This window comes from Poecilia reticulata, chromosome 19, assembly GCF_904066995.2.
Source record: "Poecilia reticulata chromosome 19, P_reticulata-male-v2, whole genome shotgun sequence".
NCBI lineage: Eukaryota > Metazoa > Chordata > Actinopteri > Cyprinodontiformes > Poeciliidae > Poecilia > Poecilia reticulata.
Genome location: NC_088848.1, coordinates 22,535,080 through 22,554,267, shown reverse-complemented (window position 1 = coordinate 22,554,267; position 19,188 = coordinate 22,535,080). Strand labels below are relative to the sequence as shown.

Here is a 19,188-nt window from a genome sequence, read left to right as displayed (position 1 = left end):
GTTTAAAATGAACTAATCAACCACCGCTGTGTTCATGAGAGGCTTATTAATAATCGCAAAATAAATATCTAGCCTGAAAACCTGATATCGTAACGGACTGAACGTTTTTAACATAATCTCTGGTCAGCTTGTGGGGTGCAGAGGTTGCCATGGCAACGGGTGTGCTCAAATGACAGAGAGAGATGGAGAGAAAAATGTGTGAGTGGTTTAGAGTTGATCACCTGTTCAGGTTGTTTTACCTTTGTTTGTCTTTGTCTTGGCTCATTACAGCCGCTGTAATTTCTGAACACTCAACAAACAACAAACATTTACTAATTACCTCGTTCTTTGTGACTATATGTCATTTACAACAAACATCAAACACGGTAAATACGTTTCATTAGGTATTTAACAAACAAATGGCTTCTACCGCGATAATTATGTGAAATTAAATTAATTGTCTAATATAAAAATAGTTTGGTGCTGTCGGGTTCAGAGTCTGAAAGGCTTTTCCTTCATCAAACAACTTTGTTTATTGCCTCTTATTTAGTGGAAATATTGATGTTGATGAGATTTTCTCCAAAATAATAAAATTTTTCAACCTTTATAGCTCCACTGTTGAAAAGTCCAATCTCTGGTTTGAGGTGATTCCTCTGGAACCTGTTGGAGGAAAAATATCCCAACTTCAGAAGATGAGCTTTGACCTAACAGAGCTCTGTGGTTCCTCCTGTCAGTATGAGATTCAGGGTGAGGAGGCGCCATGTTAGGAAAATGAAGTGGAAGCTGCAGGATCTTCAGGACAAACAGGTCATGATGCGATAGGCTTCTGATGATCCCTCTGTCTGGACACAGGATCAATAGAAACAGATTAAAATATAAAATGAATTATTATATGCCAGACATGGAAAACTGGGATGCACTCCATGCCATGGTGTTCAGGATTTAGGTCTAATGGCATCTCAAGGTGTTAACATTGCAGTCAGTGGACTGAGGGAGGAAATACAGCTTTATTTTGTAGCAATTCAAGAGATACCCAGCTTTTATATATATATATATATATATATATATATATATATATACATACATACCTACCTACCTACCTACCTACCTACCTACCTACCTACCTACCTACCTACCTACCTACCTACCTACCTACCTACCTACCTACCTACCTACCTACCTACCTACCTACCTACCTACCTACCTACCTACCTACCTACCTACCTACCTACCTACCTACCTACCTACCTACCTACCTACCTACCTACCTACCTACCTACCTACCTACCTACCTACCTACCTACCTACCTACCTACCTACCTACCTAGAGAGAGAGTCTCCCTCTGCTCCTCTGCCTCCCTGTGTTTTGTCTGAGGCTCTGCTTCCCAGTTCTAACCCCAGTGCTCTTTGCCCCCTGCACCGGCGCCGTCCGCTGGACCCGCCTCCAGGGTCCACCTCTGCCTACTGGATCATTTCCATGGAGATTTCAGACTGTGGCAGGAAGCCGGAGCGCCCGGAGAGAAACCTGCAAACAGGAAACCTGTCAAATCTTTTTACCTTTTGTCCTCTGGTGTCTGATCAATTATTCTCGTAAATGTAAATGAAACCGTTGTTGGACATGTCTTCACTGCAGTCACTGTCTGCAGTGAAGACATACTCATTGTCTGCCTTCACGGTTCGTTCTCCCTTCATCAAATAACAGTAGACGTCTGTCAGCTTTGGATCCCCACAGATGACGGAGGACAGGTGGTACGTCTCCGTCCCACATTCTGCAGGCACATCGATGGTCTGAGTGGCTTTGGTTTGGTGCTTCCTGGTCAACCTGTGCAGAAAAAATACCAGGACCTTGTTATCGGTCAGGCAATGTTTTTTCTGCCAGGGTGACCCGCAGCCTGAACAACGGCGCTTGCACGCCAAATCCAACCAATATTCAACCAGTATAGATATACTGGTTGAAAATAATACTGGTGGAAGGGCAATCATGGCGCCGTCGTTCAGGAGCCTGAGGGAAGTGGCTCCACAGTTAGAGCACGAGTCGTTGTCATACAACTCTCTATCTGTGTCGCCGCCAAACGAATCCAGCCAGACCAGCACAGACTCCAGCAAACTTTTGATGTCATAGTCCTTTCCCACGTCCGACGGGAGCTTCTTCTCCCTCAGCTCCATCAGAACAGGGGAAAGGTCTTGTTGACTAAAATGCTTGCCGGGCTGACGGACAGCTGAGAGGAGGAGACTCCCACAGCAGGGGATGGACGATGCCTCCAGAAAAACCCTTTCCTTAGCGAGACACCGCTTGGTGACGCTGAGGTTTAGGATGCTCTGGAACACAGCGTTCACCCAGCTGTTCTGGAGCTCATCGGAGAACTTAAAGAAGTTCTCCTCCGCTTGTCCTGGTCCTGCAGATGTCTTCCCTACATCTAGCAGATCCGAGCCAACGCTATCTTCTGAGTTAACTCCAGGAGAACAAGAAACCTCGACATCAATGGAAATCTTTACATTCAGAGATGGTTTTTCAGACAAATGTTCAACACTGTCAAAGGACCCTGTGAAAGTGGCCTTCAGAGGACTCTCCTGCAAGGATGGGACCAGCGAAACCAAAGCTTTGGCTGTCACTTCAGCCACAGCTTCGGCTGCGAGATCAGCTGCAGACAAATCTTCCCCAGCCGGGTCAGTTTGTTCTTTGGAAGTGGATGGAAATCCTTTCCAAAACAGATCGTCCTGATCGTATCCTTCATTGGAATCCTTCCCTGGGAAGAAACGATCGCACACTTTCTTCATCCCAGTCATCACGGCATATCCGATGCCCCAACCAACCGGGAATATCAGGGGAACAAGCGCCGTCGCAAAACTGAACATTGTTGCTATAAACAAATCTGAAACTCCTGTCTGGATCCTCACTGATGCTTAGAGATTCCAGTATTCAAGCATTAGAACTTCTTTGATCTACTGTGATGTGCATGATGTCATCTATGGCCTCATCAGTGAGCTCACTGGACTTCTGGCCAACACATTGCTTCTGATCGTTGCTATGGAAATGATTAGATCAGATCTGCATGACTCAAGCTGACATAAATACTTAAATAAAACATTATACTTTTTATTTATTTAACATGAAGAGATTAATAGATTTGTATACGATTTAATTTTTGCTTTTGCGGTTTTCCATACCTGCTGTGGTATGAATGTTCTGAAGCCTTTGATCCACTATTATTTTTAATTACTAGTAATCCATTAGGATTATTCATGTATTAATCATTGCACAGTGCTAGAAACAGTCTGTGACTTATTATATTTATTTTTATTAATTTTCGCAGACAATTTAATACTGTGACTATTTTACCAAACATAAGAAACAAAAGCAGAAGAGCGATTCAGACCTGCACTTATACATCATTTTATTGAGGTCCAGAACCCAAAAGTTCTTGGCTTGTGTCATTCAGGAGCCTTGGGGATAAAAAGGCTTCATGATTGTATTTCAAAGGCAGATTTTAAGAACAAGAAACCCAAACTGACCCAAACTCGGGCAAGAGTTTGGGTCAGGTGCTATTTCAAGATGTAGACGTGTGTAGGAATCTCCACGATGTCAGTTACACAGAGTAGCATGTCTTATTAGGTGTATGTGAGTGCATCAATTTCAGTTTTTTTTTCAATGCGTTCTACCTTTCTGTGCACAATAGTGCGCATATATATACAGACAGGACAAACAACCATGCACACACACACTCACACCTTGGGGCAAGTTTAGACAGACCAATTAACCTAACAATCATGTTTTTGGACTGTGGGAGGAAACCGGAGTACCCGGAGAAAACCCACTCATGCACAGGGAGAACATGCAAACTCCATGCAGAAAGACCAGGGCTGGGAATCGAACCCAGAAGCTTCTTGCTGCAAGGCAACAGCTCAACTGAGCTACTGTGTGGCCCCTATATATATATATATATATATATACACCCTGGTTGGAGCGTTAGATAAAACTGCAAATAAACTGAAGTTTTAGATACAAGTGAGATGAAAAATATATTTTTTTAAAAATGAAAAAATATGATTACTTTTGCATATATGCATATCAAAATCAACTTAACAAAAAGAGTGCAACATTTTTTAACCAACTGCATTTTTAATAAACTTTTGATATGAAGATCAGAATAAAGAGCATTGCACACCAGCCGAATCATCAGAGCACCAGGTGTTTCTTTGATATTCTATACACTCTTTATTACAATACAGTACTTACAGGCTGAAAGAAAGATTAAATGGACAATAAATAAGCTGACAGAGTTATGTGTTTATTCCTAACGAACATGTACACTGACAGAAACGAAAAGTTCCACGATGAAAAAATAGTTTCCTTGGCTTTTGAACCATATTAAGGCAAAAGTAAACATGAATTTGAAGCCACTGGTAACCGGTTTTATGTAAAAGTAAAAAAAATAAAAATAAATAAATTATCTTCCATCAAGAGTCCAAGAAGTATAAGCTAAGGTCAAATGTTTTCCCTTCATTAAACAACGCACACAACAGGTCTAGGCTACTGAAGGTGTTACGGTTGGATTGTTACTGGTGCTACAGATTAAACTCAAACATCAGCTGGATCCTCTAACTGTCAGGACGAACACACAGAAATCAACATTCAAAAAGGAAAGAAGATGAATGAAAAATGTCCCAACATGAACGTCCTCCATTCTTCCCAAAGCAGAAATATGTGTGTTTCCTTTCCGGTGCGTCAGTCAGTGTATTGCATGTTTACTTCAGTAACTATTGCCATTTTTTTTAGCACATTTCTGAACACGTACAATCATACCGTGTGATCAAATGGCAAAAACATAAAGTTTTCAACACAAATGTGACATTTGGTATCTTTCTTCAATCCTTCCTACAGAACCAATGTAAACATTTACACTACATAAAGTATTTAAGATTTGTGAAGGCTAAAACTGTCCCTCTGACATTTAAACAATCTCACTACAACTCGTCGTCGTCGTCTCTAAAACCTCCTCAACAAACAACCAGTTTTGACAAATTAATCACAACTTGACATTAGGCTCAACAGAGGAACACTTAGTTTGTACAAAAAATTGTGTCTACGTGAGGCTGGTCGCCTGTGCCGACGTCCGCCGTGCGGCTCCATCGGCGCAGGTGACGATGCGTCCTCCGACTCTTTGTGGGCGATGCTCAGAACACCCAGCTGACCGGCACCCACTGATGCTCCATGGAGAGCTTCTCCAGCGCCACCCGGAGGCTGCGGAAGGCCGCCTCCAAACCGTCATTCACGATGCAAAGATCAAAGTAATGTCCGTAGGCCCTCTTTATGCGCTCGCTCTCGTCCACTGTCCTCTTTAGTTCAGAGTCCTGGGCCCGGCACATTGGAGAGGACAACAGCGCTTTTAGACTTATACTAGATTTATCTACCATGTCACTTTGTGAAATGCAACTCCAAATCAATTGCCAAAAATGTATCTTTTTGTTCATTTTTCAGAATAAGGTGAGCTGAATTGCTGCTTGACATGCTATTGGCTGGCCATTTCCAAAGCATCCAATCCAGGAGTGCCATTGATTTTCCTTAACCCTCATTGGAGCCACTTTGAGAAACACTGGTCTAAGTTATACTTACTTGACAAGTTTGTTCAACTTGACAATGTAATAAACTAAATTGAAAGAACTTTATTTAATTACTTGTCACCAATTTCAGTATTTTCTTTAAGTTGTATCAACTGTTCAGTTTTTTCAGTGCAGTTCAGGTGACACTCAGGTGAACCCTGATGATATTTATTTTTTGATATCCATTAGGTGGCACTTTATAGTTATGACTGATACTAAGTACAAAAAATTATTGAAAAAGTATCAAACTGTTTTTTTTTTCCATAAAATAAAATTTATGAATTAAATTAAGTAACTTTTTTTCAGAGGAAAAATAATCATTAAGAAGATCAATTGAGAAATAAGTCTAATGATCCAAACACTCACCGTCATCTGCTTTGTGACGACTCCTGATTCAATGGCTGACCTGTTCATTGCTTTGAGGACTTCAAAGTCCGGGGCTTCGATGAACACAACGTAGGGCAGGAATTCAGACGTCCGCAGCACTTTCAGGGCCTTCAGAGGAAAAACAGGTACAGTGAGGATAGATTCAAACCAACGGAGAACAGAAATTCAAAAAGCTCCAAAAGTAGGGGTACACAGATTGATTAACCAGCTGATCGATCTGCCCTGATTTCATAAATTTTGGGTGATCAGCAGAGCTACTTCCACAAAGATCACAATAGAGTTGGTTAACGGTACTCAAAACTTAGCAACTTTGTCGATAAATTTAGCAACTTTTCAGACCTCTAATTGGAGATTTTGGCAACAACACTTTGCAATGTCAGTTATAAAAAATAAAAAACAATTAGTATCAAGTCAGGCTTTCTAAAGATTAGTGATCGGCCTGAAAACTGTAATTGGTGCAGCCCTAGCTCCAAACATCAGAATCTTCCTCTACCATTAATAAGATCAGCCGTGTCTTTTTCCATCTGACTGTAGTTATTTATTTCTGGTAAACCTTAAAGATGTGTTTGGTTAGTGTGTGAGTATTGACAGGTATAAAAACAGAGTAACAAACTGCACCTGTGGGTTGACGTCCAGGATGCAGATCTTTCCCGTTTCTATCACCTCATGTATGGAGTTGATCTTTGTGCCGTACAGGTTTCCGTCGTACTCGCCGTGCTCCAGGAAACGGCCGCTTTTGATGTCACACTCCATCTCGCTCCGCGACATGAAACCGTACATCTGACCGTCTCGCTCGTCCACCTTCGGCTTCCTGGAGGTGACTGAGCGATGGAGATGCATTCAAATACAGAGACAGCTGTCTGTCAATCAGCTGTCTGAATGAGTTTTTAGGCAATCCTGTGAAGACACTATTGCAGTGATCGATGCGTCTAAAGATAAATGCATGGATGAGTTTCTCTTCAGGTGATAGAAGGCTGACTTTGTAACTGTCTTTATGTGGCTCTGAAGGTTCAGGTCTGAGTCCATCACTACACCCACATTCCAGACCTGATCTCTACTTTCTAGTTGTAGTAACTGAAGCTGAACTCTAGATCGTTCCTCTTTATGTAGAAAGATAATAACGTCAGCTTTGTTTCTTTTCAGTAATGGCACATCAATGTATTCTACTGCTCTCCATTCAGTCTGACTGATCTTGTGCTATTTTTCACAGAGGAATGGTCAACAATCTCCAGAAACTGACCAAATGAGAACATGTGAAACAAATAGTGTGACCAAAGACTGCCTGTTCCAGTCACTCACAGGGTATGGTGGTTCCGTAGCGCTGAGGGTCCGACACCAGCAGCTTGTTCTTCAGACTGCGTCGCCCGACTCCCTGCGCTCCAATCAGAACCAGCGTCTTCCTCCTGAAGGGAGGGACTTTGGCAACCTCTTCATATATCCGCAGTTCATGTCGATCAAATTCTGAAAACAAAAAACAAACAAAAAAATCAAACAAAAAGGAAACAGAACAAAGAATAAACAATAACAAACTGTAAGTAATCATTTCATACACATCTGAAACAAAATGTCAGGATCCATTTACCTGCATTCTTAGTGGTTAAATACATCATCTTTTTTTTCTTCTTACCGCCCATTCCTGCACACAAGGGACCTGAAACAGAGAGAAAACAAAAAATAAATTAAACCCCCAGGTCTCTGTAAGCTAAGTCCATGGAACTGAGTCATATTCAATAAGTTGGGATACGAATTCAGATGAGACTTGTTTGTCAAATTAAAAATACCCTTTGAAGTTAATAACCTTTAAGCAGGTATCAAACATAACTTTTGTTTTAAAAAAGTTTTTTTTATTATTGGTCAGTTGTAATATTCTCATTTTAGGCTCTGCTTACTGCCTGGAAACAATCAATATTTTTCGGGTGTTGACTGGGAAAATGTTTAACCCTTGTGTTTACAAATGGGATCCAACCGACCCCACAACCGTATCACTTGTATCATTTGCTCAGTCCTCGCACGCACAAGGGTTAGACAGCACCGCCAAAACATCTCAAGTCAGATGTAGCTGTCATGAAAAACCTCTAGATGGCGCTGTCATCGAATGAGCATGAGCCTTTGACCATTAGCTTCCACTTCATTAGCGTCCACCTCAGTAACTTGTCTGAATGTCCACTTCATTCATGTTTCTCATGAATAAAGTGGACATAAATATATGGAAAATATTTATTCCTTATCAGAAATTATGTTAATGTTAACAGGTTAAGTAGCACAACACAGCACAGTGCTATCCGCCATTGTTATTGCTGTTATTTGCCGGTTCATGTACAGCCGTATGTTCTGCTCCTTCACACCTGCGGAGTACATCACACCTCCACGGGGTTTGTTACAGAAAAGTTTCAAAAATGCAAACATGTGAGAGACAATAAAATAATAAAAATAAATTTTCTTAAAAGTAAAAAATTATTTACTCTCTTTGTTTTCTTCAGGTTGTACCAGAGCTATTTTCTATAAAATATTTAAACAAATATCCATTTGTGTAGTTTTGACTTTGTTTTTTTATTCTTAAATTATAAATGCTTTTTTTCTTTTAGTAAATTTTCTTTGCAAATGTGCTGGTTTAAATATACTTTACAAAATACAATAATCCACCAAAACATGGAATTTCATAAATTTTAAGTTAAAGGACAATGAATTTGTTGGATCTGTTTTATTTTCTGCTTATCCCAACATATCTCTTTTTGCACAATAAAAAGAGAATTTGTTTACAATGAAGCAGAAAGCACCACTAGATGGCGCTGTGCACCAGCACTAACCAGACGGCTTGTTTTGCTCGGTGCCAGGAAGCACCTGTGACTTGGCAAGCTGTTAACCTTCTGCTCAGTGTAGCAGACTATCTGGTCAAGGAAACACGAGCTCAGTGTCAAATCTGGCTCTAATTCTGCTTTTCAACAGCTGAACCAGCAAATTAATGACCATGCGACGCCACAGGTTCTCTGCTCCAACATTGGAATTCTGACTGTGCTCTCAGAACAACAAACGGAGTGTGTGCTGGCAGACAGATGTGTCCTCTGGCTCAGAGGACAGTACGTCTAGGTGAAGGACGCAGGGCCTGCTATGACTCAGCGCCTGCTTTGTTCGCCGCTTAAGACCTTTTCTACTGTGGATCTAAGCGCATAAGACAAACCCTCCCCCCACCTGCATGTTTGATGTGTACAGATATCTGTATTGATCTGTGTTTTGTTTACGGAGCTCATATTGCCTCTCCTGAATCAATGGTCCGTCTTGGTGAGGATGGTTTGTGAATGTCAGACCCTGCTGCTTAAAGCGGCAGAGTCATGTAAAATCACCTTTTTCGAGCTTTACATCATGTTATTATGTTATTCCTTCATCAAAAACAAACCTGGACTGTTGCCTTGAGTCCTTGATGCATGTCTGACAAATCCTTTAATCTGCCGTGGCAACCATTACCGGGACAAAGCTCTAGTTTTCAACCTTCCAACTCACAGAGTAGCCCTACCCCTTCAGACTAGCCAGAAGCAATTAGCAAACATCAGGTGGAACTGCTCATCTGCTGAGTTCATTACAGGAACTACTCAGTGTAACGCTGGTAAAACATTGTTAAAGGGTTAATAGAGGAGCCACGTTGTGATGACTTCCCTATGGTGGAGTTTCAGAAAGAGCAGGAGCTTTTAAAGAGGCCCAATTCAGCATTTTTTAACAACTCAAATTAACATAGCTTCTTAATTCTGCTATGAAACCACACTATATGCCTGGAAAACACATAGTACTGCCCCAGAATGCATCTTTCTGACCTTTTTGGAGGTTGTTGGCTGAGGGTGGGAGAGCAAGATTAGCAGAAATACATGTACGATTCAGAGAGGAACAGATGTCTGATGGGGAATGTGGGTAAATGTGAGGGACTACCTGTGGTGGCGAGCTCCATGTCCCTCTTCACAAACGCTTTCCTCTTCTCCTCCAGAAGCTGGCTCGGAATGAGGCCCGCGCTGCCTCCCTCTATGTGGCACGCCTGGGAGGGAAACGCAAACAGCTTGAGCTTAACAGGAGAAAAAAGAAAAAAGCGGAGCAAGGATGTGTGTCTGAAAGCTGGACTCACCTGCCACCAGTTCAGGTCTTCCTGGTTAAAGATCTGCAGAATGTCTCCGCTGGTGAAGCTGAGGCCCGCCTCCTTGCAGGGAATCAGGTTGTCGTGAGAGGGGTCGTAATCGAAGTGGCACTTCACGAAGGCCTGGAGTGAGACAGGAGAGAATGTTGTTAAAACTAACGCGATAGGTTGAGAACTGGACGTGCCGTGCTTGATATTAGAATAAAGCTGAGGAGTATTGTGGTTATGTAAGCTGTGGGTGAGCATCAGTCAGTCAAACAGCCTACTCCCCTTATCAGGTCGACAAAATTAAACAAAGCCTCTTTTTGATGGCGAGAGATATGCAGATAATGTAACGATCTCATTTTTAGTTGCATAGAAAGTACTTCTTCCCCACGTTCATGTGTTCAGCTGTTTCTTTCTTATATGAAGTTATTGATCTGCTTCAGCCATTAGCTGCCATCAAGGCAACCGTAGTACACCTGGTTCATTGTTTTGTTGCTTGGTTCAAGGTGGCAGTAGATGCATGCTATTTAACATGAAACACTAAGTTATATATGTGTGGTAGCTTTCAGAGAATTAGTGTAGGTGTTCATTTGTTTGGTTAAGGGCGCATTCAAATGTGAGGGGGAACTTATATTTCGTTCCACAAGCCATATTGTTGCCTTGGGGAAACATTAGCTGGCGCACATGGGGCATTCTACCTGAAGAAGCTGGTTGTGAGATGTTTGTCATCTTTATTCCTCCTGAATCAATGCGGCTAATGAGATATGGTTTTGTTTTATTTATATCTTTTATGTATGTAAATCCTCTATTTCTAGTGAACTAATTTAGGTTTGTGTTACCTTTTTTTCAGTTCTGATGGCATTTTGGGGGGGCTTTATAAAGACATGTTCAAAGTAAATGGCTATTGAAACCAAGAACTCTGTCAGGTATTTGGTCGTCTCGCTAGCGCACAGCTTTTCAGATCAACTTCTCTCTAGAATTTGTGATGGCCACAGCAAAACATCATCTTTGTTGTCCTTAAACCTTTTTGTAACCACTTTGGGTCACTGTCCATATGGAAGACCAATCTGTGCCAAAGTTTTTACTTGACGCTCTTCCAGCCTTATATGACAGTAACTTAATGCCAGGCTGCAGGACTTGTAGCTGCAATATAAAGACATGTCAGCCCATGAATAAATGGACGGGAAGCTTCAGCTGTTAATAATGTGTTTATCATTGGAGTCTGACGATGAAAAGAGGGAGAGAAGGACGGTTGGGGAAGAATAACTTATGGCAGGGCAAATGAGGAAAACAAGCTGACATGTTGCAGCAGCTGTCATGATGTACTATTTCCTCAGATTTGTTTTGCAACTACGCTGTATTTCTACATCAGTGCTTCATGGAACTTTTCATGCTGACCACCAGATAAGCCATGGGCTTGATGCAATCAGCTGCTCTCCCTTATATAGATAACTTTTTACTACTTGGAAATAAATTATGAACTTTTTTTATTTGCCATCTAAAATATGACTCAGTTGGACTGGATGGAACTGGATTTGAAATCGATCACATCAGCATAAAATAAATTAGATTTTGACTGGATATATTCAGACTGGCTATTTAATTCATTTCAGCAACAAGGCAGTTCAAAATGCTTTACAGTCAACAATTACAAAACAAGCAACAAACATTACATTATTTTGTCAAATCCCATAATCAAATTCATCAATAGAGATCAAATATGTTAATTCAGTTATTACTAATGAAAGCAGCTCTATCCAGGTGGGTTTTCAGCCTTGATTTAAAGGAACTCAGTGTTTTGGCTGTTTTGCAGTTTTCTGGAAGTTTGTTCCAGATTTGTGGCGCATAGAAGCTGAACGCTACTTCTCTGTAAAAATAAACCAAAGTGAAACTGAATTGAAATGAAAAAAAAACAGAAGGAGAGATGGAGAAATAAAGGGAGAGACAAAATCAGTATCCATGGTAACCATCTCCTCCCCCTGCACTTGACGTCATTTTTTTTGTCTTTTTACTGAACTGATGCAAGAACAAAAAACCCCAACAGCTCTCTCTTTCTCACACACATCCAGAGACTCCAGGTTCTCTACATAAAGGCTCTCCGATCACAGCGAGTGAACAGAAGGTTGGCACACTGACCCTGGTTAGCGAGGAGAGAGAACCTATGGTGGAAATGTGCTGATGAGCGTCAGAAAGCAGTGAGCGCAGTATTTCAGAGGATCACTGGATCACTTCCTGCTGACAGGTTTATAGCTTCCTGCCGGGCTGAGTGGTGGCCTCCATTTTTAACAGGTTCTTTAACAACCTCCCCAGCTCTGGTTCGTTTCGCTTCTATGATCTATGTCATTTCTACAGACAGGCAGCAGCTCCAAGAGCTGCACGACTTCTAGGAACTCTGGCCAAAGGGTTGTAGCGTGAAAAAAAAATCAGAGCTGAAATAATCAGAGGCTCTGGTGGGCAGAACACAGTGAATAAGACTTTAAATGCACGTTAAGTTTAATTTTTGTTTTTGTGAGTCTTTACAGCTTTCTGAAATGTGATTTCTAGTTTCTTACCTGACGATTTTCAAATGTAGAATTAATAGAATTAATATTAACAGCAATGTTGTCCACTGTATGTTGTTTTATATAAAACCCAAGTGTTTTCTAGTCTGTGCTTTTCAGTCTTTTTTTGTGTGTGTATGTGGTTTCTGGAACTGACGGTCTGACGGGTCACACCACTCTACTCCTGAGCGTCCTATCTTTGAAGAACCTTTACAAGCCGTCACAGGTATCTGCGTCAGTAAGATCTGCATCTGAAGATTATGGTTAGTAATTAGAAAACACAGTTCACACACAACTTTTTTCATTGTACAATTGCTAAATAATTTATGCTGAAAAAACTACAATTTTTTCCAGTAGTTTATGCAATATCATTTAGAAAGTTATGTTCTTCCAGCCACCTATTTTCTATACATACTTTTGACTGCAGGGAACCTGGGCTTGTTGTGTCAACAGTCAATGGGTAAAATGTCTGGTGGACCCCGAAAGTGTCGGTAGTTCAACACACAGACACACACTCACATCCAAGGGCAAGTCAGACTATTTATCTAAGTAAAACATCAACATGTATGACCACTTCGCTCATACGGGGTCACAGTTTGACCAGTTCCACAACTAGAGGATGAATGTAACAAACTGTTATTTCTAGGTGTTTCTTGAAGTTAAGAAAAAGCAGATTCAAGAAAAAAATACACAATAAGCTAAAGTATATTAACATTTGTTGTATTTTCTCAAATCAGCATAGAAGGTTCCAGACAGCATAGCAGGTGCCAGGAAGGGCTGGATGAGGGCGCCGCTTACTGATGGAAATGTCAACATCCTTTTAAGCAAATGAGAACATTTCTAAACTCTATTAGCCAGAGTGTTCCTCTCTTTAAGGGCCTGACCTGTCTGGGTGTGTGTGGCTCCTGGTAGCTGGGCAGGATCTTCAGCACCACGCTGCCACTCGCCTCCTTCAGCATCTCCTGGAGCACCTTGGGGTCATTGCCCACCTCCTTGCCATTGACCTCCTTGATAATGTCGCCCACGTGCAGCAGGCCTTGCTGGTCGATCATGCCGCCGTGAAGAATCCTGGCAATCACCAGTTCACCGTTCTCCACTCGGAAGGTCACTCCCTGTGAGGGAACAACCACACATCACCCGTGGCAATCTCAAAGCTGGACACCTTTGTAATAGCAGAAAAGCTCGAAGAGGCAGTGTTATGTAAAAATTGACTTTTATAGCTTTACATCATGTTATAATGCTATTCCCTCATCAAAAACATAACTGGCGTGTTGCCTTGATTTTTTTTATGCATGTTGGAGAAATGCTTTAATCTCCAGCGGCAACCACTCAGCTGTGTAAAACACCTGGTTGGACTTAGCTCTGCCTTTGAGACACAGCTCCTCCTCTGAGCTGCAGTTTCTGAGCTTCTGCTTCACAGAGCAGCTCTCCCCGTGACTTCAACAATCCTTCAGACTAGCCAGCAGCAATTAGTTACTTGTATAATAAGGTTTTTAAAATCTGAATCTCTATTGTATTTTACATTTACATTTTTTTTCTATGTATTTTAGTTTGATTTGGTGTCATTTATCATGTGGTTTTAACTGATTCTTTGTAAATCAAATATTATTTATTATCATTAGTTCACAATGTAAAAACATTGTTAAAGGGTTAATAGAGGACCCATGTTGTGAGGACTTCCTGGAGGCAGAGTTTTAGAAAGAGCAGAAGCCTAAAAAGAGACAAAGGCCCAATTTCAACGCGCTAAATTATGAAGTCAAATTCTGAATTTTTTTGACTTCATAATTTATTATAACATATTTTATATTTGTTATAAAATATGTAACATTTTTATAACAACTGAAGGTAGCATAATTACTTTATTGTACTATAAACTCAAATATGTGCCTGGAAGATGTACACATAATACTGCCCCTTTAAAATAAATTGCATTTCGGGTTTACTCTGATTATCTTTGTCTGGAAGTAAATGCATTTATGATCCAAAAAAGCTTGAGCAATAGACACCTGGAAGGGTTAAACAGTATTTAGGCGACTCAGCTCCTGGCAAAGTTCATGTACTTGTTTTCGTTAAGTCAGCTCCATGCCAGTAAATCCCAGCCCTCCCTCCTGTGCTGCCAGTCTAAATAAATCTGAATTCGTTCTCCCTTTAAGCATCTTATTAGCAGATCTCATTAGACTGAGTGCATGAGCTTCATCAGGATTTCATGTATATCATCTCACTGCATCTGTGTTTTCCTACCAAGTGTTCTCCAGACACCTTCCTGATGCCCACCATCCGGACTGCGTCTGGCGGAACGGGCTGGTTGTTGAGGGCCGCGTCCATGAAGGAGCAGGGGCTGGGCGGGGGGGTCTCATAGTTTTTGGATGCCACAGAATCGTGGGTCTCCAGGAGGGACTGTGGACAGAACCATAAACATTCACAACAGACAGTGACATGGTGCTGAGATAAACCAGTCAAAGTGTTTAGGAAATACTAAAAGCTCAAAGCAAACTTGTCCAGACCTGGAAGTGAGGCTCCTTCAGGATGCGGACGAGCTCTTCGGCCGCCTGGCTCCTGTGTGCGAGTGGACCGAGCTCTTTGAGGATGTCCTGGACCAGCTCCACATTGTTCTCGCTCACAGCTTCCAGTTTGGGCTCCTCAAAGCGCTCGTGGGCCTTGGTTGAAAACACTCATGTTCATCACTCTGCCTCCAACCAAAGCCTCATCTCTCTGTCTAAATGACATTGTACGTTTTTCCAACAAGTAGTGCATAATTATGAAGCAGAATGAAAATGATACATGCTTTCAACTATTTTTACAAATAAAATTAAAATTGGTATTTTTTGTTCCCTTTCCTTTGTGTAACCCTTCAAGTGCAACTAAAGTTCAGAAGACACTTAAAGTTGCATACAGATAATCTGTGAAGATATTGATCTCCTCCAGCTCCTTTCTGAGCTGCTATTGCTGTCTGAAGAAATGCACCGCTCCCGATCAAAAACAACCAATCAGAGCCAGGGGGTTGGGCTTAGCACTGTCAATCAATGCTGCTCAATGTGCTAATGGCAGATAAACAACTCACTGTTTCAGGAAAACGATTTATCCGTCGTCATTGACGGCTATGCTAACTAGCGTTAGCATTCAAGTGGTGAACCAGGAGTAGTGTAATGAGGCTGAGGTACAAGAGTGATTGACCTCCTGGCAAGAGGAGGGTCTGATTGGTTGTTTCTGAGTGGAGTGGTAGTACTGGGAGGTCTAGGAGAAGACTGGAAACTGGATTTTCTCGCAGATTGTCTTATACTGTTACAACATAATGATAATTTTAACAAACATGTAAACAAACTTCTTTTTTTAATAAAAGTTACTGCAGCTTTAACTAGAGAACTACCGCCCCTTTTCCACTGGCTCCAACACACCAGCTCCACTCTACTTGGCTTGCTTTGCGAGTGTTTCCACCAGCAGCTTTTTGAGGCCGGTCACTGTTTTTTCAGCCCCTGCTTTGGAGCAGGGCCAGCTGGGCTGGCTCTGCTTGTGTGGGTGACGCAAGCTTAGCTCCTGTTCACTGATTGGTTGTGAGCGTGGTCAGACATAAAAGCAAAAAGAGAAGAAAAACAAATTCAGAACATGTCAAACTCGTTGCAACACAGAAGTGATGCAAGGGTGGAACAATGAGATGCCAGCTTTTCTTTGTATCAATATTCAGGGGTAACTTGATGAAGCAAAGAGGAATGAGTCATTTTTGTCAATCCAGCAGTTCCACAGATAAAATTGAGAAAATTACAGACAACCGTGAGCATCCTCTTTATGAGTGTTTTCAGTCAGAGGCTTCTTCAGATTTGCTGCATCACATCCCGCTACAGGAGAACCTTCATGCCCACAATCATCAACCCCTGTCAAAACTCTTTAAAGAAAATTGTTTGACATGCAGCAAGATTGATTTTCCCTCAAAGTTTGGTAGGGTATTTTCAATTTTCAAGTTTGACCTTTGTCATCATTCTGAGCTGTTTAAAAAAATAAAAAAATAAATCAGAAAACATATTCATAAAAATAACCATAATGTTGCCAACGCAATATAGGTGTCCAGAAAAATATCACAAAGGACTGTTTGGAATGCAGCATTTGTTGACTAATATATTCAAAGTGTCATGAATTCTGCATGCTAATAAGTTACTCAGGCTATTGGATGGAATCTCATTGCAGTAATGCCCACACTTGACTTTGATGATAGAGTCCAACACACTAAAGGTCACAGAGTGTTGGAAACCAAAATGAAACGGACAAGAGAGGAAAATGCAGATGCATCACAGCCAACATGATGATTGCAATATTTACTGGTAATATCACCATTCAAAGACTTTCTAATGTGGTGCACTCGTAAAGCTGCAACTTTTATGAATTATATATACATATATATATATATATATATATATATATATATATATATATATATATATATATATATATATATACGGTATGAGAGATATCTGTGAAAAAAATCGCAACCAATCACAGCCAGGAGGCGGGTCTTAGTGCTGTCAATCATTCTCCATGTGGTGCCACTCATTGTTACTGTTGTGAATGCTAAGGATAGTTAGTATAGGCACCGATGATGGCGGATAACCAGTTTTCGTGTAACGGTAAATTGTTTCTCCACCGTTAGTACCCTGAGCAGTGAGCACATGATGTTGATTGACAGCGCTAAACCCCTCCTCCTGGCTCTGACTGGTTGTTTTTGGTAGGAAGTGTTGCATTTTTTCAGACAGCAATAGTTGCTCAGGTAGGATGTCGAGGAGATCGGTCTTTTCACAGATTATCTGTCCCATAAACTGTCACAACATGCTGACAATTTTAATAAATACGTAACAAAAACTTTAAAAAAATAAAAATAAAAGTTACATACCACAGCTTTTATTTTAACCTAAAAAAACATACAAATGTGCCCCTATGGAGAAAAACTGTAGGTAAAAACTGGATTCATGGATGACTGCCCACTGTGAGGCTTAAAATTGGTTTTCTCGTCCTTAATAACCGTTTAGCTTTTATCTGTTAGCATACAATACACTAAAATTGTAAGTTGTATAGACCATAGTATGCGAAATGAAAGGAAAATCCAGATATTATTTAAACTCAATTTGAACTCAATTATTCCAGGGGACGCAGGAAAAAAACAATCTACACCAAAACCCCCAGGGGTTTTAAGGTTGGAAGGTCTCATTTAGTCCTGATAACCTCTTCCAACAACCTGTCATAATAAATACAATGGTCTGTTTCACATTTTCAATCCATAGTTTTCATTTTCCCTCTTTCTTTTCAACATACAACTTGCATCTAAGTGTATGTGCCAGGTAGCTAGCAAGTGCCCAGAATGCAATGCTGTATGACATTTGGGGTATTCCCTATTGGCAGCTGCATGTAAAGCTGTGTGCTTGAGAATCCCGGTTGTCAGGCAGTTCCACGGAGGATTGGTCCAGTGGGACTGACTGCGGTTCTGGCAGAAACCATGTTTATTTGCTGGGGAGAAGGGGAAGAAGCTCTGCAGAGAGACAGGAAGGAAGCAATACCCACAAGTATGCTGACTCTTCCACATGCCTCCATACCAAATTAATCATGGAAACATGCTATGTTCCCTTCTGCAGAGATCTGCGTAATAATTACAGAAATATCAGAAACACTTTTCAGGTTTTCTGATTGTGTTTGTGTTTTTGTGGAGTTTAGAGGTGTCTGCTTCTGATTGGATGACAAACTCCTGCCTGACTACTGACTAGTTAATGAGCTAATTTCACATTAACCCTTTTTTTCTTTTATTGTTTCAACTGTCCAATTCAATTAAGTTTATTTTGCACCAATTCACAACAAATTACGTCTGGAGGCACTTTTTTCCCCCAACATTATTTTTATTGGTTTTACAACAATGCTTTCAATAATATACAGTGTGCTCTCATATCAAAGGAAAAGTTAAGGGTAGTTAAACTATCGTCCAGCGTTCAACTTGTCTTTCCTTGACAGTCAGGACATTATCTCTTAGAGATCTCTTAGAGCAGCACTTACTACATACAGAATGTATGAGAAAAGAAAATCAACTCCCCTAATACGTCTGGAGGCACATTACAAAAAAATAATAATTGAAATTCAATCACACAGACATTCCAATTGCTCCTATTTATCGAATAGTACAGTAAGCTCAAATAATTGTTGAAAGTCCACATTGCATATTTGTGTTTTGTCAAATTGTGGAAAAAGATTATTTCTTCCTAAAGTCAGCTTAGAACCCCAAGTTGTTTTAAGTTCAATTTCCCTTTGCATTAGCAGCAGTTGCTTTATACAGTGGCCTGCCACCTATTCACAGTTTTTGAGGAAAAACCGTCAATTTGGGGTCTTTTTTGCAGCACCTATCTAAAATATTTGAAATAAAATTTTGTTAAGAAAGCCAGAAAATCTGGGGACAATGTTATTTGACACATTATTGATTGGCTTTTGCAAAGCACACATAAAATTGAACCTCAAGTAAGACACTCTCTGAATATGACACCTGTCTTCTGGGCAAACTTGGCTGGTCTGAAAGGTGGTCCTGAAGTTTAAACACATCTCCCTTTCACTGGG

The 19,188-nt window shown here is 40.8% G+C and overlaps 1 protein-coding gene across 4 annotated transcripts in view; it reads right to left on the bottom strand.

Moving 5' to 3' along the window:
- Positions 1-4,171: 4,171 nt before the first annotated feature.
- mpp2b (MAGUK p55 scaffold protein 2b) overlaps positions 4,172-19,188 on the bottom strand; it is a 57,488-nt gene continuing 42,471 nt past the window's right edge. For 3 of the 4 annotated variants that reach the window (XM_081600488.1, XM_081600489.1, XM_081600487.1), the window contains 10 exons: positions 15,114-15,266; positions 14,851-15,006; positions 13,494-13,721; positions 10,076-10,207; positions 9,886-9,988; positions 7,550-7,618; positions 7,267-7,428; positions 6,586-6,788; positions 5,947-6,075; positions 4,172-5,331 (listed from right to left, as the gene is read on the bottom strand). In XM_081600488.1, coding sequence (XP_081456614.1) covers positions 5,155-5,331; positions 5,947-6,075; positions 6,586-6,788; positions 7,267-7,428; positions 7,550-7,618; positions 9,886-9,988; positions 10,076-10,207; positions 13,494-13,721; positions 14,851-15,006; positions 15,114-15,266 — 1,512 coding nt within the window. In that variant the 3' untranslated portion in view covers positions 4,172-5,154. Of the gene's footprint in view, positions 5,332-5,946; positions 6,076-6,585; positions 6,789-7,266; positions 7,429-7,549; positions 7,619-9,885; positions 9,989-10,075; positions 10,208-13,493; positions 13,722-14,850; positions 15,007-15,113; positions 15,267-16,004; positions 16,143-19,188 lie in introns of those variants that run through there. The other variant, XM_008437850.2, reaches the window with a different exon arrangement.